This window comes from Miniopterus schreibersii (genome assembly GCF_964146895.1).
Source record: "Miniopterus schreibersii genome assembly, chromosome: 6".
Taxonomy (NCBI): domain Eukaryota; kingdom Metazoa; phylum Chordata; class Mammalia; order Chiroptera; family Miniopteridae; genus Miniopterus; species Miniopterus schreibersii.
In genome coordinates, this window is record NC_138107.1 from 86,967,443 (window position 1) to 86,981,111 (window position 13,669).

Below are 13,669 nucleotides of genomic sequence, written 5' to 3' on the forward strand. Positions count from 1 at the left end.
TTTGCACAGACTCAAATCCAGTACCTCAAGCAAGTCCAGCAGCCCAGTGTCGCCCAACTGAGATCAACAATGGTAGACCCCGCGATCAACTTGTTTTTCCTAAAAATGAAAGGTGAACTGGAACAGACTAAAGACAAACTGGAACAAGCCCAAAATGAACTGAGTGCCTGGAAGTTTACGCCTGATAGGTAAACAAATCATACTCCCCAGTCAAGACTTCCCTGACAGTCCCACTGCGAGAAAGCTGTGGTGGGACAGCCAAGTACTCGTTTCCACTCCAAGACTCAGACTTTTTGAGCCAAAAAAGCCACATTCTTATACTATCCAGCTTGTATTGGTTAATGTAAAACTTACCAGATGAACCTTGTGTTTCAGCTTTTTTCTCTTCCCCCTCCCCTTGCTTCAGAGGCCTGATGGCGTCGGACTATTCCGAAGAAGTGGCCACCTCCGAAAAATTCCCCTTCTAGAACATGTAGACACTTGAGAAATGTTTCTGTTTGAAGAAAATTGAGGGAGAAACAGAAGTCTTAAGTCTGTGGCACACTGTGTCTTCAGACAGTCTGGAGGAATGAAAACCTAGAGATTTAAAATCATGAATTGAACATGTAAAATTCCAGTAAAATGTAAAAATGGAATATGCATCGCTCTTACCCTTGAGCATAGTGACTTAGAGACACTGTATATCAGTTTTGCCAATAAGACTGTGGACTTCATGATTGTTGTTGAACTTCTTGGTTAAAACTCAAATGAGGTGAATTTTGCATTTAAGGGGTTATTTGCTAAGAAACAACTTCATAGTTATAAGAGAATCAAATAGTAGATATCAATACAAGTAGTTGATATATTTAACCATTTAATTTGGGGCTCTATTACCTGATTGAGCCTTAAATCAATGTGGTTTTAATCAATGGTTTGTTCTTTGAATGGTTGCTAATACTGTAGATAATCTTACTGAGGACTGTACAAACATGAAGGTGTGGTATCAAACTTCAGGTTTAAACTGTTTGAAGCATTATAAACATTCATTTCACAACTAGATTGTATAAGGATATTGGCTGTGATGAGACTCACTGCGTTATTTTTTTAGTAGTGAAATTTATTAAATCCCCATTTCATTCAACAGGCACAAGTTGAAAGAGCATTGTCATTGGTGTTAATGGGGGAATGTGTTCCTTCATTGTATTTTGGGCCTTTTGTATCACACTCTTGATATTAAATTAAATGTGCCTTGAAATAGTTGGGTTTTTTTTAAGTTCAAGGAATACTATATGATGATTTTGTTGTACTTTTAACATTTTGATTTTGGGGGGCTGTGGAGAGCAGATTGATTTTGGGAAAATTGTTGCTGTGCTCTTCAAAGGAAAGGAAAAGGCTATGCCTCTGTTTTCCAGCTGGTATCATAAAAGACAAGGAAACTTGAGACTTGTTACTTTTTGACGCCTTGTCCCAGGATATTGAAGTAGAAATTAATGTGGGACAGCTTCACAGGGTGCCTGCCAGAAGATTGGGGAAATAATGTGTTGGAACTGTGGACTGGCCTAAGTGAGACATTTTGTGAATCATTTGTAGTAAATTCATTTGATCATTTAGATAAATGAGGCATTTTCTTCATGCTTCCATCCAGTCCTGGAGGTGAATTTTTTTTCTTCAGATCATTCTGTAAGTCACCAATTCGAATTTTCTCTTGGTGATAATGGAGTCTAAGATGAGTGAAGATAAATGTTCCAGATTGTCCCAACGTTTAAGTGCAGTTTTAACAAGGGTGACTTAAGTTCTCTCTTAATCATTCAAATCAATTGTAAGTATCATGTATGTTTATGCTTTAGGGAACTGATTGTGGGGCAGAGGGTGGGTTGAGGAAGTGGTTTGTGTGACTTTACAGCAAGAAATCCGCTTCTGAAATTCTCATTATTTGTGGGGGTTGGAGGGTAAGTAATAAAATCTGTTTGAAATTAGATGATTGTGCCCGCATTAAGGCTTTTGTATATGCTTTATGCCATTTAAGATCACAGTAAAAATGGCCTAAATATTTTTTGTAGGTCAAGAAATAATTTATAAAATGTATTATTAACATGTACTTTAATATAGCCAGCATTTTTCTTTGCATTTAGGTTACAGTCACTTTGGAGTCTCTGGGTTTTTTCTTTTTACTGTTAAAAAATATTTTTAAAATTAAGATAATACATGCTCATGAATAAAATCGAAACAGCGTGAAGAAGGGTGAAGACGGAAAGTGAGAGTCACTCCTGGGTGTGACCTTGCCCTTGCCCATTGTGCTCTCCAGGAGCAATAAGCACTGTTAAAATTTCTTGGGTATCATCAAGATAAGTCCTGTACATATACAGTCATCTTATATATTGGTTTTAAACAAATGTGAACATGCTACAGATGATCAGCTGCTTTGGATTTTGTTTTTCACTTTATCTCTTTGACATTTTACCTTTTTTTGTTGTTGTTAATTTTTAATGGTTACATAATATTTCCATTGTCTTAGTGTATTTTAATCACCTATAAATGGATTTTTGTTCTCTGAAAAAATAGCTATAAGCCAGGGTATTCCAGGCACTACAAATACATCATTAATTTGAAACAAATAGTACTTAATCAGTACTATGTCTGGAATAGTTCGAATGGAATGGGTTGTGGGGTTTTTTTGTTTGTTTTTTTCCTGTTTTCATTTTGAGATTCCCTAAATTATTTTGTCCACTCTAGTTAAAATAGTTTATGCATGTGACAATGCATATGTTTTAGAGTATTTAGTGGGGTATGTTTCAGTATTTTGGCAGTTTTCAGTTTGCATTTAACCATTTAGATAATTGTGTGTACATCTCTCCAAGATATTGTCGCTCCCTTGATGATAAAGCAATGTACAGTGTCCATTCTTTTGCATAAACTTTTTCTCTGAGATTAATTCCTATTATATTTCCTTTGTGGATTTTTTTATTTTAGGAATGGGTTGGATATTTTCTTTTTGTAGTTAAGAAAAATTATTCCAGAGACAGTTACTTTATAATTAAATTCTAACCATGTTTTTGTGATATAATGAACACAACACAAATTTCACATGACATATTAGTAAAATGACATAAAGTTACAGAATGTTTAAAGAACAGCAGTTTGTTAAGATTTGTCTTAGTAATCAATTTTAGAAGTGATAGGATTATCTGAGAACGGGCACTTATAAAAAGATTTGGTTTCATAAATGAAATTTTTTTGCATTAGAATTTTTGCTACTTTATGAGATCAAGTCAGGTCACAAATTAATGTATTGATTTTGGTTGTTTTTTCCCCCTAGTCTTTATTCAGTTTGTATAGAAGATTTTTCAGGTTAGTTGGAAAACACTGATATTACATACTTAGCAAGAAAAAGTTGTGGGAGGAAGGCACAACAATGTCTTTTGATGGTGCTGCCTGTTTAATTCCTCGTTTGATTTCTAAACTCTTGTTAAGGTGGATGCGCAGGTCTGAGGATGCTAAGGGGAAATGGGAGCTATCTGTAGCAACAGTAGCAACAAACAAGTACAGTACCTAATAAAGTTGCCACGTAGAGAATAAAACCCTTACCAGGTGCTGACTGGCGGCTTTCACCTGAGGCTCCTTTGAGCAGTAGTAACCCAGGTTGTACTTCACAGGTTTGCGTAAGGAAATTAGGTTAGAATTGGTACTTCTCACTAAAAGAACCTTGCAACGCTGAGTCAAAAGAATGAGAATCATTTATAAAGTGCTCCCATTTAAAAGTTCTGAGGCTTAATAGAATCAGATGCATTCTGAAATAATAGGTTGGGCAAGCGAAAACCTCACTAAAAGAAGGAAGAAATAGAAAGTGTCAGCAAAACAATCTTTTTAACCAGTATGGTCATTCTGAACTTAATGCCATCACAAGACTATTAAACTTCAAGGGTAACAATCACAATTATATATTTGTCAGGTGCATTTAAAAGTCATTTCTATTGTTATTGCTGAGGCTAAAGAAGAGAGACTGCTGTTAGAGCTTTTGATTGCATTTTTTGCTGTTGCTGTATACATGCATGTAGGGTTCTATAGTATGTTGCACTGGTTGGTAACTATATATATATATATTAGCAGTTGGTAACTAATTTGTGAAAATATAGCACTCCTAATTTGGCAAATATTTGCATTATTTGTGATAAGTAACCCAAATCTTTTGTGTCCTAAGGATAATCTTTTATAACATAAATAAAATCTTAAACACGTCTTAATACTTAATTTTTAAAAACTTTAATGTCATATTTTAAGACAGCTCAAAAGTATATCATATAAAGAGGCTAAGTGAAGGATTAGTGAATAGAAATAGTCTCAAGCCTTTTATTTTTAAAAGCTTCTTTAAAAACAATTACTGAAAAAGCCTTCCTTAATGCAATAAACATTTTTGCTAGAACTGCCTATTAAGAGGCATCCTTATTAAATGCTGTTCTGGTGAGAATAAGTGTACTCTCATTTATACAGGGTGTCCCCCCAAAATGTATACACACTTGAACAACTGATAGCTCAGTTTTGAAAAGGAAATGTATTTTAATAAGCACTGTCTTTATCATTATTCAAAGTGTGTATATACATTTTGGGGGGACACCCTATATTGGTACTGGTTTTCATATATTAGGTATTTTAAAGAATTGTACATTTATGATGTTGCATTTTTTTCAAGAACTTTTCCGTAAAGCTAAGTACCGTAGTGTTTTATTAATATTGGTATGTCTGAGGTGTGTTAATTAACTGGCCTGTTTCTATTTCAAATGATAATTTGGAATAAAATAGATTTCAGAATTATTAATGTAATAGCAATAAAAAGTGGCCATTTGGGTACTTTTTGTGTAGGGTTTATTTTTACTGCTATATTGGCAGAATACTGAAATGCTGAAGATGGATGTGTTCCAGAGAGGAAGATGGTAATTACAGGGAGGCATCTGCTGTGACATAGTTATGTTCTGTACCTGTTAACTGTATCGCTGTACTAATTGCAAGCAAAGAAGGTTGTAGACTGCTTTGTCTTCATTTTGTGATGGATGGCTCTTTCCTTTGCAGCCAAACAGGCAAAAAGTTAATGGCGAAGTGTCGAATGCTTATCCAGGAGAATCAAGAGCTTGGAAGGCAGCTGTCCCAGGGACGTATTGCACAACTTGAAGCAGAGTTGGCTTTACAGAAGAAATATAGTGAGGAGCTTAAAAGCAGTCAGGATGGTAAGGGGATTTTTGAAAAGTTCGGTTAACGTCGCACTGGCTTTAAAACCTGCCAGGCGTGAATATTACAGATTAGGTTTTCTACATGCTAATCCCTGGTCAATGGTTTTATGGAATTATGAACAAAACAGTTTTAGTTAAGTCTGTAAATAAAAGCCATTTAATTGTAGTGGTTTTCTTCCCACTCTTCTGATTGTTTATTGTGTAATTTCATAATAAGTTTTTGTTTTTCAGGGGTGGGATTTGGTGAAAGAGAGGCTGTTACATTATTACCAAGGGAGTACATGGATATATAAATTTATAATCAGTGCTTAAAAAAGGGAGTATTTTCATTTAACCAGTCTATCTCGTAAATCTCGGAAGTATCTGGCTATTTCCAGTGGTCTAAAGGCACCTCGTGGATTGTGCCTGATGAGGTCCTATTTACTGAATGAGGTACAACAGTTAAATTTCTAGGACAGACCAAACTTGTCAGCTGCCATCCGTTTTGGGGGCAAATATAGCTGTTTCTCATCTTTATGAGGAAGATTAATGGTAAGAAAAATATCTAAACTCTGAAAATGAAATTATGAATTACTGTATCTGACAGTTAATTACAAAGATCAGTAGTCAAATACATCTTTACAACTCCATTTTCAAAGTGATATTCTTTAGCTCTTACTCTTTGTAAACAAAGCAAATTGGAGATTTTGTGTAGTAGTGAGGACTTTTTTCCTTCCCCAGAAGGCTTTTAGAACTTAATGGACATTTGTATTCTAGAAATTTTCAAGAGTTATTTTCTCTGGATTTTGATTTTGGGGTTTTTGGGATGTGGAATAAGCCCTTGGTTACAGCCTAGGCTTTTCTGGAGTGTTAGAGTTGAACACCATATGGTTCTAGGGGCTGGCCCGCTGTGGAGCTGGAAACACTCACTGGCTGAGGATGAGCAAGAGGACCAGGGTGCCGACCCATGGGTCAGACAGGCGCGAAGCAGATTCTGTGGGCTGTCATCAGTTTTATATGGCTAGATGGTTTGAGTTAATTTAAACTTGGTTGCTTTAATACAGTTATTTTAACCATCTGTCTTCCCCCCCAAAAGAAACTCATTTTTGAATGACTTTTAAAATTCCAAGCAAAATTTTAAAATCAAGTTTAGAATTGTATTTGTTCACTTAACGTATTTATTGACCATCTGGCTTTGTGGCAGGCAGTAAGAAGTATTTTAAAGTATGCTATAAGAGATATTAAAGTAGGTTTGACTCTCCTTTGCGCAGAACTGAATGACTTCATCATTCAACTTGACGAAGAAGTAGAGGGCATGCAGAGTACCATTCTGGTTCTTCAGCAACAACTGAAGGAGACACGCCAACAGTTGGCTCAGTACCAACAGCAGCAGTCTCAAGCCCCAGCCCCAAGTACCAGCAGGACTACGTCTTCCGAGCCTGGAGGACAGGCAGAGGCCCCAGGTAAAGACTGCAGTCGGCTGGCCAACGGACCAAGCAATGGCAGTTCTTCCCGGCCGAGGACGTCTGGGTCTGGATGTCACAGGGAGGGGGAGACAACTGAAGATGGCTTTCCTTCTTCTCCAGGGAATGGTAATAAGGCCTCCAACAGCTCAGAGGAGAGAACTGGCAAAGGAGGTAGTAGTTACGTAAACCAACTCAGTGCGGGGTATGAAAGTGTAGACTCTCCCACGGGCAGTGAGAACTCTCTCACACACCACTCAAATGACACAGACTCCAATCATGACCCTCAAGAGGAGAAAACAGTGAGTGGGAAAGGTAACCGAACTGCGGGTTCCCGCCACGTTCAGAATGGCTTGGACTCAAGTGTAAATGTACAGGGTTCAGTTTTGTAATATTTTTCCAGCAAATTTTTATACAGTGTCATTTAATTTGGGAGAGGATACTACCCAGAAAATTACCGCATACTTTTGTCACAATTTGCCTTTTTTGGTGGGTGTGGTTTATTTTTTCTTTTCCTTTGCTTCAATACCTCTGCCACTTTGAAAATTGTAACAGTTAATTACTTTGTTGCTAAAAGGACATTTTGTGTAGGGTCAGGTTATTTTTATATGAGTTAATGTGAAGTTGTAAATGGAAATCTTTCCTTCAAGTATAACACAATGATGTCTGTATAAATCTGTGTCTCTAGAACCTGTGCTGTGTAGGGCATCCTTACTCATGCTGTTACTATGCTTATGCACCATTCAGACTTGTTAGAGTAGGTGTGGGTGTATGACTGCCAAGTTTGCCCAGTGCAGTAGTTTTATCACTAAAAGTTGGACTTGTTGATGGAGTCCTATGGTAGTTTCAGTGTTAGATACAGTTTTTTTCCACCATACATCTGTGCATTTTCTCTTTAGGTGACTGAATGTTTAAGAAATTTGTGTGCATAGTTACTCAGTTTTTATGGACTGTTGTATCCTGTTAATGCATATTGCTCTGTGACTCCAGTATATCTTCCCTGTACTGACCAAACCTAAATAAAGATTTTTATTGTAACTCCTGCATTAGTTGTTTTGCTTTTTTGTGTGTTTAGCACTTGTTATTTATTTTCATTGAGTTGCTTAATTTCTAATCATTGTCCTTCAGTATCATACCACAAAGGTGAAACTTAAGTCCATGTATCAATTTTGGTTGTGCACTTAATTTTTAAAAAATTTATGCTGTTGCCCTGGCTGGTGTGGTTCAGTTGAAGTGTCGTCCCGTGCACCGGAGTGTTGATTCCCAGTCAGGGCACGTGCCCAGACTGCAGGTTCAATCCCTGGTCTTGTGTGTGGGAGGCAGCCTGTTGATGTTTCTCACATTTTCTTTCCCTTTCCCGTTCTCTTAAAAAAAAAAAAAAAAAAAAGTAAAAATTTATGCTTTGCAAAGTAAACTTGGAGTTTAGGACAATAATTAAAGTTTTTCCCCCTGACTTGTAAAAATAAATGTTGTAAAATATTCAAAATTACAGAGAACTATAAAAGAAGAAAATAGTTGACCTTTGTTAGATTTTAATTGTAAAGCAGACATTGTTTTTGTGAAATGATTTCAGGTAATTAGGGTTTCTGTGTAGTCAGTGATATTTGTTTCAAAACATTGGCCAATTGCTACTGATTTATACTGTTAACACATCTGCTAATATTACATAGTAAGGGTGTTGAGTGTTAGAATGAAGGAGAAAATGTTTTTAAGATGCAAGACTCAAAGTATGCTTTGTGATTTTAAACATTAAGTATCAAGGTCTATGGTACTGGAAGCTATAGAATCTATAGCTTTTTATATGTATGATGGAGATGAAGTGTGATTTGCTGAAAGCAAAATATTTTTTTGTTTTAGATAATACTACTTATCATAAAGGAACCTGAGAAGTGGAATTATGATACTTGAATCTGAGGTACAATTTATTTGAAAATAACTCCTGTGTTTTTGCTTGTTTGGTTGTCTTACGTGGTGTGTTTAAAGTACTGCACTTCTTGCCTTAACCTTTTGTGCAGTGCCCAGGTAAATTAAAAGCCTATACAAAATTGAATAAAGTTGCTAATGATACACATATTGGTGTGTACTAGAATACTAAATAATATTCCCTTGATTTATCAAGTGCTGTGGGCTTTGGTTTTGCTCTTTTGTTGTGAATGTTCTTTTAATTTCCCCAAGTTAAACTAAAATGAAATCTCGCTTTCCATTAGGTGTTATGCAATTCAATAGGACATTAATTGTTCAACTATTAATATAATTTTATGACTAAATTTAATATAGAACTATTATGTGTCATTACCAGTTTTTACACGTCTTTGTATCTGCATTAATGAATAACTTGGGTGGAGAGAACGTAAGGTTGTGCAGAGTCAACATCCTTCGTTTCTGGAAGTGATGCTTCATTTGCTGGTATGACTGATAAGAAAGGTGGTAAATCATAATGCAGGCCAAGAGAGGCCTCTGGAGCTAATGGGTTTGAATCCGGGCTTCACTGCGTATCTGCTTCATGGCTTGGGCAAACAGCTTAATCTCTCTGTGGCTCACTTCTTCCCTGTAAAGAGCATTAAATGAGGTAATACACAAAAAGTGCTCACCACAGTACCAAGTACACAGTGACTGCTCCATAAATGTTAGCCATTACTACCATCTCAAGGTGAAGTTCAGCCCTGAGGACAGGCCATCTCCTGCCGGAGCCAGCCGGGACCTGATTGAGGGGGTGAGGATTAGAAAAGAAAGAAAAAGACAAAAGGATGGGATCGGGAGGGCCACAACCAAGGCAGAGCTAAGTTAAGCTGAGTCAGGCTGAGGCCCCGAGTTTATTGATTACAAGCTTTTTATAGTGCACCCAAACAATACCCCAAGCAGTGAAACAATGCCCCCAGCAGTGACCTTTACACAATTCAAATTCCCGCATATCCGCACCTGTTTATCGAGACTGGATGTCTCCAGGTAAGGCCATAAATCTATTGTGCAAAGCTTCTACTGCCCTAAAGCAATGGTCAATCTTTAAACTACGCTACAGGGGGTAGAGGTGCTAGCTCAACCGACCCACCCTGCGGGTCAACGTGCCAGAGATTTCTCTCTAAGGCGGCGCTAGGGTCGGCGAGCCCCTGGAGAGACTCCAGGGCAGCACCCTACCAGGGAGACTATTCATGAGGGGCAGCCAGCCGGCTCCCCACAATCTCCCTTGGTCAATATTGTTTGATTAATTTCCATAGTATCTTTAATTAAATGGATTGTGATACCTTTGATGTAAAAAAGAAAAGCTAATTGCCCTTGTTTACTTTTTCTGTTTAAAGTGCGTTGCTTTTGGAGCAGGACAAGTGGGAGTGCGAAACAGTCTTCAGCTGTCTCTTGGAAACCAAGAAACCCAGAATCGGTGAAAGCTTGATGAGTACTGCCAAAGAAGGTTAATTTTTAAGACAGCCAACTTGGATAAAGTCCAAGATACAGTAAGAAAGTTTTAATGTTTGTTATTTAACATCATTCCAGAGAGTTGAAGGTAGTAAAAAATGCCTTAGCACTTTTTGACATCTATGGAGTACATACGTGCTGGAAACTGACAGGTATTTTGTATGCGTTATGATCTACGTCGTTACCCCATGAGATAGGCACTTGATATCCCCATTTACAGAATAGGAAATGGGCTTTAAAGGTTCAAGTAGCTACCAAAGGGTTGGTAAGTGTTGGAGCTGCCCTCTGGGGTGTTGTCTTTAAAGCTCCCTGGACAACACCTCGAAGCTGGTACCACGTCTGATAACAAGAGGCCAGACTTGCCACTGTGTCATAATACATCTTGAAAGAGGTGAAGAAATGTTAACCTGAGCTGCTGAGGGTGACATCTCATAGTCTCGTTGCTGTGCCAGATACATTCTGGCTGGGAACAGTCATGTGAAATGGTAATGCAGTGATGGAAAAAGCAGATTGTAAAGCTCAGGTATATAGTTCGAGATGCTGGCCAAGGTAAGAGGTTAGTTCCAGCAGTGGTTAACTTGGTCCTTGTAGGACAAGAGGAATGAGAACATTTCCCAAAGGTCTGGCATTGGAGGGTGTTCCAGGTGCCATCTCTTCACGTAAGGTTTAGTGGATACAATTTACTGCTAGGGAGATTTTCATGAGAACAAATGTAGAAGTGCTTGTTACATAGGGCTCCCTAGATGTCAGTTCTCTTGGCTTCTCAGGTGTATTTGATGCAAGTGACCAATCTAGTTTCTGGGACACTTGCAAAAATAATTCTCAAAACCATTCTTTGCCCAGCCACGGTGGCTGAGTGGTTGAGCGTCTATCCATGAACCAAGAGGTCACCGGTTCGATTCTTGGTCAGGGCACGTTCCAGGGTTGTGGGTTCGGTCCCCAGTAGGGGTCATGCAGGAGGCAGCTGATCGATGACTCTCATAGATGTTTCCCTCTATCCCTCTCCCTTCCTCTCAAAAAAATCAAACATTAAAAAAAAAACATTCTTTGACAGTTTTCTCTCAGATGTTCCTTATTTCTCAATAGCAGTTTGTCCCCTGTACCCAGTCATTCCTACTGCTCTTCTCTGATGACACTTTTTAAAAAAAATTGAATGGGAACCTTTTGGTTCATGGGTCGGTGCTCAACCACTGAGCCGTACCAGCCGAGCAGATGACTCTTTCTTGAGAGTTCATTTATTCCTGTGGTTATAATGAACAGTTTGTACAACCCTGGGTACGCCATTACCTTTGTTCTTTGATAAGCACCCATCGTGGGAGAGTTGAGCCCCTGTTGTAAGGAGCACGCTTCCAGCTCTAGCCCTTCAGACCACCAAGAGTTGTTGCGTGGGAGGTTGGTGAATTCTGCCTTCTGCTAAAATCTGTTCTGGACACCTGTGACCCTGTTTGTGAAACTTCACCAAGAAGGGTTGCAAGGCCCCTTCAGGAGAAACTGGCTCAGGAGCCCAGCTCTAACTGTCTTCTCCTTCGTGCTCCTCACCAGCTGAGGTGGCATGTGATCCTAGATCCCAAAGGAATTTTTAAGTGATTTCTTCTTTCACCTATTCGTTATTCTTGGTCCCCCTCAGGCCCATACATGGTTTTGAATAGATGATTGCTGAGCAACTGTAATGAGGACTCCCAGAGGACAGGTTCTGTGTGGCTACACAACAAAAGCAAGCAATTACCTTCTCAATTTTTGCTCTTAAAGTTGCTTCTGGATAGAGCCCCCAGGTAGGAAACTTTCCTTGCATCCAGAAGAATATATTCACATTCATATGTGTTAGGCACTAGGCATAAAGAATATATTAGTATTCATATTGAATGCCCGTAATGTGCCAGGAACAGTGCATAAAGCCATATAACAAGATTGTCTTGCAAGGCTTACATAGTCCAGTAGAGGAGACAGGTGGAACTAGGAATTAGAGCATATGGTAAACAGAAATTAAGATGCGAAGGAGCACCAAATGCAGGAGATAGACATCACTTCCTCCAGGAGGCCTTCCTAGGGGGAGTGCTACAGGTTAGGTCGACTAACAAGATAGTTACAGTGCTCACCAACATTTTAAATAGAGAAGAAACAAAGGCTGAAAGGTGGATACAACGAGTTAGGTTTAGATGTGTTGAATTTGATGTGCTTATGGGAAATTTTAATGCAGAAGGCCTGTTTGCTCAGGAGACAACTAGCTTAGAGAGAGATTCAGAGCAGTCAGTGTATGGGTGGTAACTGAAGCAATGGGAGTGACTGGTATTACAGTGCCAGTGCATGGTAAGAACGTTAGGGAATATATTGAGGAGCAGTCAAAGGAAGCCCCCAAAGGAGACAGGAGCAGCCAGAGATGCAATGTCCAAAGGGAAAAGGGTCTATCTTCTTTGTATCTCTTAGGACAGAGAATACCTTTCCCAGAGCCACCCTCCACAACCTTCCCATTTTGGTGGCAAAGATTAGGTCACATGCTCATTGGCCAGGGCTATGGAGTACAAATGGATATTGGAGATCAATCACCATAACTGGATTCATGGAAAGAGGTGAAATGTATCAAGTCCCTGTAATAATCATGAAATTCCAGCCATCTCTGGTTATCCCACCGACGTGTTTACCCTTTACTCAAACGTACCCTGCCAATATTGACAATTGATGGTGGTTCAATGTTAATTATTCAAATACTTGTGTTGACGTAAGAAACGACCATACCTGTAGAGAATTTTTAAGGGTCTATTTAAGACAAATTGACAATTGCCAGGAAGCAAAATCCCAAAGGACTGAGAAACTGCTCTGGAGAATGGCAGTTTTGCAGCTTATTTTAATAGATTTTTTTTTTTTTTTTAAATATATCTTTATTGATTTCAGAGAGAGGAAAGGAGAGGGAGAGAGAGAGAAACATCAGTGATGAGACAGAGTCATTGATCGGCTGCCTGCTGCACGCCCCAGACTGGGGATCGAGCCTACAACCCAGGCATGTGCCCTGACCGGAAATCGAACCCTGATCACCTGGATCTTAGGTCGATGCTCAACTGCTGAGCCACGCGCGGCCGGGCTGCAGCTTATTTTATACATTACAATTGAAGGAGACAAAAGGGGAGTTACATGAAATCCATTGGTGGTAGGTTAGGGAAGCAGGAGAAAGCAAAGTGGGGAAAGCTCTGAGAGTGATAGAGTAAAACAGAGATACATTGGTGGGTATGGGGTTGTTAATCAGCTATTCCAGCACCTAGAGATGGTATTGGGGGAACAAGGTAACAATGAGGGGCTCTGTGGTCTCGTGCTCTGGTGAGGTGGGTGTAACTTCTGAGGTCTGGAAAAGGGATTACTCTGATATTTCAAGGGTGTTATCTTAGATGCAAAAAAACACAATAGGCTCACTTAAGGTAAAGATTGACCTTTGTCAAGGAAGCTACAGGTCTAGGATGTGACTACTCACCACGACCTGATTTTAGTTAGGAATTTTTATTTTCAAACCCTCCTATGAGGTTACTTTTGGTCTCTGAGTTTTTAAGGCCTGCCATGCAGGCCTCCCCTGAGCTTGTCAGGCTTGGTACTTGTAAATCTCCATATCTGTAGCTGATTCTAACCTCT

At 39.0% G+C, this 13,669-nt stretch overlaps 1 protein-coding gene across 6 annotated transcripts in view; it reads left to right on the top strand.

Moving 5' to 3' along the window:
• Positions 1-7,689, top strand: part of WTAP (WT1 associated protein) — a 25,713-nt gene extending 18,024 nt beyond the window's left edge. For 3 of the 6 annotated variants that reach the window (XR_013999091.1, XR_013999092.1, XR_013999093.1), the window contains exons 6-9: positions 10-188; positions 407-1,798; positions 5,044-5,198; positions 6,452-7,689. Coding sequence is in view for 3 of the 6 variants with exons in the window: in XM_081141272.1 (XP_080997398.1) it covers positions 10-188; positions 5,044-5,198; positions 6,452-7,035 (918 nt within the window). In the remaining 3 variants the exon portion in view is untranslated. The remainder of the gene's footprint in view (positions 1-9; positions 189-406; positions 1,799-5,043; positions 5,199-6,451) is intronic. The other 3 variants (XM_081141272.1, XM_081141271.1, XM_081141270.1) reach the window with 1 other exon arrangement.
• The last annotated feature ends 5,980 nt before the right edge of the window (positions 7,690-13,669 follow it).